The 7,195-nt window shown below is 36.0% G+C and overlaps 1 protein-coding gene across 10 annotated transcripts in view; it reads left to right on the top strand.

The window, feature by feature from the left end:
• LOC110446418 (ubiquitin-conjugating enzyme E2-17 kDa) overlaps nucleotides 1-7,195 on the top strand; it is an 80,328-nt gene that overhangs the window by 41,244 nt on the left and 31,889 nt on the right. For 2 of the 10 annotated variants that reach the window (XM_021492289.1, XM_021491831.1), the window contains exon 6: nucleotides 4,304-6,829. The exons of 7 other annotated variants lie outside the window; for them this stretch is intronic. In XM_021492289.1, coding sequence (XP_021347964.1) covers nucleotides 4,304-4,443 — 140 coding nt within the window. In that variant the 3' untranslated portion in view covers nucleotides 4,444-6,829. Of the gene's footprint in view, nucleotides 1-1,531; nucleotides 1,637-4,303; nucleotides 6,830-7,195 lie in introns of those variants that run through there. One more of the 10 variants, XM_021492063.1, reaches the window with a different exon arrangement.

Raw genomic sequence — 7,195 nt, 5'->3', positions numbered from 1 at the left:
AATCTCTATATTTGGCTTGTAGCTTCCTAGGAAAGAGCCGAACAAAGTTTGAGAATGAAAATGACCTTGACCTTCTTTTAAGGTCACATGAGGCAGATATGTCAAACACTTTAAACGACTTCTTCTGAAGAACTGGTAGTTATAAAATCTTAATATTTGGCAGGTGGCTTCCTGGGAAAGAGCCAAACAAAGTTTGCGAATGAAAATGACCTTGACCTACTTTCAAGGTCACAGCGTTCAAATATGTCAAACAGTCCAAACAGCTTCATCTGAAGAATTAAAAGGCATTAAATTATAATATTTGGCCGGTGACTTCCCGGGATAGAGCTCACCAAAGTTTGCAAATGAAAATGACCTCAACTTACTTCAGAGGTCACAGAGGTCAACAACATTTTAATGGATTTGTTCTTGAGAACTAAAAGGAATGGATTCATAAGATTTGGCTGGTAGCTTTTTGGAATAGAGCTAACCAATTTGAGAAGGAAAATGACATTGACCTACTTAAAAGATTACAGGGAAAAATATGTCGGCAACTTCTGAAGAAGAATCAAAAAGCATAGAATCTTATAATAATATTTTGCTGGTAGTTTCGACAGATGGAGCCAACAAAGTTTGCGAGGGAAATATTTTTAGTGCAATATAATATTTAATGAGAATATTTTGCTATGACTGCTTAAATATTAAAGGTGAGCGATACAGGCCCTCTTGGGCCTCTTGTTTCCTTTACTGGTTAGTAATATTTCCCTATAAACTTTCAAACAAAGTGTACACAAAAATGGAAGAATTTTACACACATCTCTGTTACTAGTCAAAGTATTTCGGCTTCACCTGATTGACATCGTATTACGTTATGTACATCAACAGCGCCACCTGTAACTAGGTTGTCGAAAGCAGCTGATTTTCTTTCGTATATTTATGCAATCTTCTGACTTAGAATACGAAATAGAGCAAGAATGGTTGGTGCAAATAGCTGACCATCCAAAACACTGTGTGCTGCTTAAACAACTGAAAGATAGCCTCGTGTTACCCAGAGACGTTAGTTATTGTTACCTTACATAATTGTTTCCGACCGATTTTCACCTGATAATCTGACGTGAACGTAAATGATATTTTTTTGGACGTACCACGTTCTACTACTATATTGTATTACATAAAATAGTGGTGCATACAGCATATAAATATAGCATTCGGGCATCCTGGACTGTCGGTGCTATTCAATGTACAGTACATTAGTTAGCTGCCGATCAACAAGTTAATCCCCAACGCTCATCCGCCAACCCCGCGACTTTGCTTAGGTAATTTCTCGGTGGGGCTTTAATCCTCTTCACCTGCGCGACGACTTGTCGCAAGCGGGATTTCAGTACCAAAAAACCTGAAGTGTACTGTAGGCCGAGTTGATCAGCATAAAAGTAATTTTCATGGGGGTTTTGCAATGTTGACGGGCTTATTACATATGTTACATATAGCATTCTCATTATGTATCAAGTGATGATATTGATTAATAAAGCTGTTATTTACGCTGTCATGGTAGATGTTTGCGTGAAAGTTTGGACGGTGAAAACGTCAATGAACTTGAAGCCTAATACTTTGAACGCAAATTTGCGGCACTGCTAAGACATCCAGACATAGTATATGGGTAAGTTTTTAACATCCTCTCAATTCTCTATAATTAAAAATGATTTCCCATCACTACTGTCACAGCAGTGCATGGGGGGGTATCCAGAATTTTGTCTAGGGGTGTCGGTCAACGTTCCAGGTTTCACACTTATTTTTCGATGCATTATTTCAGTCTGTTTCATACACATAAGCTGGTCGAGTATGCAAAATGTAACACTTCATTATATAAGTCAGTTTGTGAAATAACTGTCAGCATTTAAAACAATTTGCTTCATTTCAAAAATGTTTTGACAATTTCTGACAAATTTTAGTCGTTCTTTTGGTTTTCCATGTTTAGAAATATGATAGGCTATATTTTATGTTGTCGCACCATACCGTTTTCTGGGATTTTGTACCCCATTTTGTTAATATTTCAATTGAGTTCATGAGCAATGTTTAAATGGTAGGCAGATGAAACTTTGCTCAAATTGCATAGAACTATATAAATCTTGATTCAGAATACAGAACATTCTTTTTTTTATCATTAAATATAATTTATTTTCACAATGAGTTTATCCGTTTACAGTAGTAATACAAATAGCTCGATAGAATGTGCATATATTGTCAANATTATTCATATGAATAAATAATAAATAAAAATAAAAGGAGTACAATGTCTCTTTTCTCCATGTATTTTTCCCCCATTCTGTTAATTCTTCATTTCACAATCACAAAATGCACCTATTCTTTATTATCCATTCACCGATTGGCATTCTGCACATAAATGCTCATGTCACATCATTGGAGGATGCTAGTTAATGAAAATTACAACAATGCGTCACACTGAAAGAGGGTGAAAAAAGAGGAGAGGGAGAAATGTTTTTAAGGCATCATTTAAGAGGTGATTGATTTTGGAAATCCCAAAGGCATCATTATCACATGACCTGATTTTCAATTAGCAGAATACAGAACACATATCTGAGGTATTATAGAAGATATTGATGCTCAACGTCTTACTGAAGCAATTCAATTTAAAATGGTGAGCGGCTTAAATGTCAGACTGACATAATTCTAGTTTTTTTTTTTTATTACCATTTCAAAACACTTACACTGAATGCGAACACATTTCTGCACACACTTGTCTATGGACACACAGTGTCACAAACACTATTTGCTGACTTTTTACATTATCATTCAAGAGATTTACACAAACCTTCCAAGTTGTGTTTGGTTAAGTAATCACTAGTTCATATCTGAAGATGAAAGCTATAATGACCATATGACATGGTAGTGTAACCACATAGGTAGCTACAACAATATGATACAAAATCATGGCTGTCGCATGATTCTCATTTATAGCATTAGAGTAACTGCCCTTGCACTGTCTATTTGGTAATATGTGTAAACATGTAATGTCTGCCACCGAACGGCCGACAGTTCTCGTTGCATTTCAAATCTTTTTGGAATCATAAAATGAACAAAACAAGACGTCATAATTTTTGAACCTGCTGCAAAACAGATTTTACTGCATTTGTAACAAAAGATGCATGCTATAAAAACGTACTTGGTCGAGGCAATTCAGTCAAGTAATTACATTTGCCTGTATCTGAAAACTGGTCTTCCCTGACGTTGGGCAAGTGGATTTTTATACCCCTGTATAAGCCCCCCTCTTCCTTTCTTTCTTGGAGTACTTTTGCAGGTGCCCTGCTGGAACACCAGTGAGTGTGATGAAAGGGTGTGGTCATTAAACCCCTAAAGTTCAGTGTTGGCACAGCAAATCTATCAGCCACTGCAACTTGCTGGTGACATCTTACCTTTTTATGATTGATTCGACAAGGACAGTACTGTATGTAAAATAATCAGTGAGATGAATGTGTACACCCATAGCTATTGGAGGTGTGCACACGGGCTGGAAACAATGCTTTTTTCACTATTGTTCTAACATTGACGAAATAAAAAAAATAGAATCTATGCAAAAGTTCAAACAAAAGTGAATGGTACCTGGACCAAATGAAGCTGAGTATTATGTCGGGGATTCTCTGGTGTAGCACAAATGTAAAATAGCACTCGCATAGGAATACTTTAATATCCAGAGAAAACAAGCACTATAGAACAGGATTGTTTGCTCGAGAGATTTCCGTTTCCATCTGGGTTAGCCAGCTGATGAGAATTGGTGCAGGTCAATCTAAAATGTGATCCATTGAACAAAGACCTTTGCCCCATAAAAAGTATAGAATGGATACGTCCAATAAGGCACCCAATGGATCTTCTGATCAAAAGGACGGAGATACAACAATCAAGTCTTTTCCTTTTGTGAATTATTTGGGGAAAATATAATGCAAGGATGGAATGGTTAGTGATGAGAGTTTAATGTGCAGCACTGTCAGCAATGAAAGCAATACAAATCTTACTATTTTTTTAGCTTTTCTATTATGAACGAATACATTTTTTGTAAGTCTTATAATATATATTTTTTGCAGAAAAGTCTGTTTATGCCCAAGCAATCATTTTGTATGCCCCACTACTAACGTGCTATCTATGTGTGTCTTGATTCAGGGCAAACACTTTAACAACTTTCATTTTTTCAATTGATTTTGATAAAATTTTGATTAAATTTTGTAGTAAGGTCAAGTATGAGATTTTTTTAGATCAATTTGCAACTTTTAAAGTTACTTCCGTAGACCTAATTTGTTTTATTTGCTTTCAGTGTTGCTGTCAGTTTGCTCACTACTAACTGATCCAAATCCTGATGATCCCTTGGTACCAGAAATTGCCAGAATATATAAATCAGATGACCAAAAATATAACCGTTTAGCTAAAGAATGGACTACTAAATATGCCATGTGATGTTTACATACACAAGCACTTCACTGAGTGGAGAACAGCCTAGAGGAGACTTGACAGACAAGAAGCACAAGTGCTGCTGTTCAAATTTACATTTTCATACAACATATTGAAATGTGAGAAAAACATTGATTTTGTGTAAAAATGTTAGTCCATTGTGTGATTTTGTTAAATTCATAATGTATTCAATTCTAAACACTTACTATCTTGTAAGTGTTGGGGACCAGCTGGATGCCCATTTTAGTTGTTTTATATTGGTTTTGCTGTGAAAACAATTCCGACCATTGTTTGATGCATGCACAGGACATTGCTTAGAATGAATGTGAACCGTGTAAGCTTTCAGTTACGATGAAAACTATGTACTAGTAGTGCGTTTCTCTAATGCTACTGTAGTGCCCGCTTCATTGGAGCATTTTTATATATAGACAAAAACAAGTTACATTTTGATTAATTTTACTATTACAATATTGGCAGAAGTTCCTAATAACGATGGAAGGCATAACAGTAATGTGGCATTATTGGTCAAAGGTCAGGGTCATAGACAATAGAATTTCTATTTCACAATTGAAAGATTCTGATGGTCATTCACAAGTACATTAACCTTTGACATACGTTGGACAAGATTATATGAGAGCTATTGGTTGAAGTTGGTTCAAGTTAAGATCACTATTACTAAAATATCAAAAGAAATCACTGCACTATCCGTCGGGTAAAGAATACTATCAAGTTGAAATGTGTTCTAAAACTTCACGTCACTGTTAGGATATATTTGATAGGCAATTCCCTAGAAGGTAGATCTTGTGATGCCCATTATGGAATAAAAATAAGCCAAACAGCAACTATAGGGATCTAATGCAGGACCTACCCCATGTCAGCAACTATAGGGATCTAATGCAGGACCTACCCCTTGTCAGCAACTATAGGGATCTAATGCAGGGCCTACCCTGTGTCAACAACTATAGGGATCTAATGCAGAACCTACCCCGTGTCAGCAACTATAGGGATCTAATGCAGGACCTACCCCGTGTCAGCAACTATAGGGATCTAATGCAGGACCTAACCCGTGTCAGCAACTATAGGGATCTAATGCAGGGCCTACCCCGTGTCAGCAACTATAGGGATCTAATGCAGGACCTACCCCGTGTCAGCAACTATAGGGATCTAATGCAGGACCTACCCCGTGTCAAACCTACACTTAACCAATGCTTCCAACAACTGTTTGTGTTGGCAAGGGAAATACAGCTAAGCCTGAGAAACAACTACCCAGTGTCAAAAGAAAACAGCTCAGTAATAGAGAACTTGTTCCTGTTTATAATTTGGGCAATGGTACCCTTTACTTTAAATGTGATCGCTGTAGCAGCAGTCTTCCCTGACTTTATGACTACTAACAAATATGATTTCACAATTGATCTGCCAGGGATGGGAGTAAATGCAGTTGTGAGCCTTGTTTATATAATCACTCTCTCTAGTATCATGTGTTGTAATCATACCAATCAATAAAAGTGTATGGTTATATGGAATTATGTTGTGGATTTCACGAGTTTTCACAAGTGTGAAAGGTGATGATGAGCTACAAATGCATCCTTTCTATAGTGCTAATTGAATAAATCAACCTGACATGGAAATAATGTTGTTTACATCACGATAACTGTGTTACTATTATTTTGAAAATACAAATTAGTTTAACACATTTTTGTACATGCATGAGTCTGTCGAAACCTCAACTACTTCATGGTAGACTAAACACTAAAGTCTCTAAATTGAATATATGCAACATTTTATTAAAATTTTGTACAATATGTCATCTTAGAAATTGGAAAAATCTCATGTTTATTCCAATCTTGTGAATTGCTTCATGATGGGTTTGCCCTCACATTTTGAAACGGTTGCATCACATCATTAGCTTTTAATTTGTTAAGTCAAACAGGTCACCCTATAGAAGCTTTATTGAAACATTTTTCATCTGTCCCTGCCACAATCCATTCATGGTACCATAACCACTACTGAATAATATAAGTCTGGATGTTAATACAACTTTAATAGGGGCCTTAATTTGGTGAGGTGTTTTGATGATGTGAAATAACTTACCTTTTTGAACTGCATCAGTATGTCACTGTTGATATTTGTCAATATGGATTCGAGGGTATTTTCCCGAGAATTAACATTGAGCTCTTTTCAGTCTCAAAAATGACATAATATTCAGAAACAATGAGAAAAAAATCAGCTGATTAAGTGTTGAAATAGACGCTAGAATGTTTAAATGTTTGAGACTTGAGTGTCGATCTACCTTCATAACACATCAGTGTCATAATACTTCAGTTTCTGTTTGGTTTAAGTTTTTGTCTCTCACATGTGCTTTGAAGGTGAAAATAAAAAACATTGCAAATAAGATGAAAAACAGTCCTTATTTATTTAGTTTTTAGCTCACCTGCCCGAAGGAAGGGCAAGTGAGCTTATGTCATTCATGGTGAGGTGTCCGTCTTCGTCCATCAACGTTTCCTTTAACTCTTTGCCTGCTGCGTAAGAGTTACTTCCCCCTAGACCCAGCCACTCGGTAACTTTGAACCGTTGGTCAAGTTTTGAACTAATTTATTTAAAACAATCATGACTTTTTCATTTATTATTGTACTTGTATGATATTTTGGGTTTGTTTGGAGAAATTATTGAAGTTTGTTTTGATACCAAATGTTGTTTGTTTTTATTACATGAGGTGAAAATGATAGGTTGAACATAACTTTGTTATAAAAAACGTCCA

This window comes from Mizuhopecten yessoensis, unplaced genomic scaffold (assembly GCF_002113885.1).
Source record: "Mizuhopecten yessoensis strain PY_sf001 unplaced genomic scaffold, ASM211388v2 scaffold35, whole genome shotgun sequence".
NCBI classification, from domain to species: Eukaryota; Metazoa; Mollusca; class Bivalvia; order Pectinida; family Pectinidae; genus Mizuhopecten; species Mizuhopecten yessoensis.
Note: the sequence above shows the minus strand (reverse complement) of the source record. Positions and strands in the feature narration are given on the sequence as shown.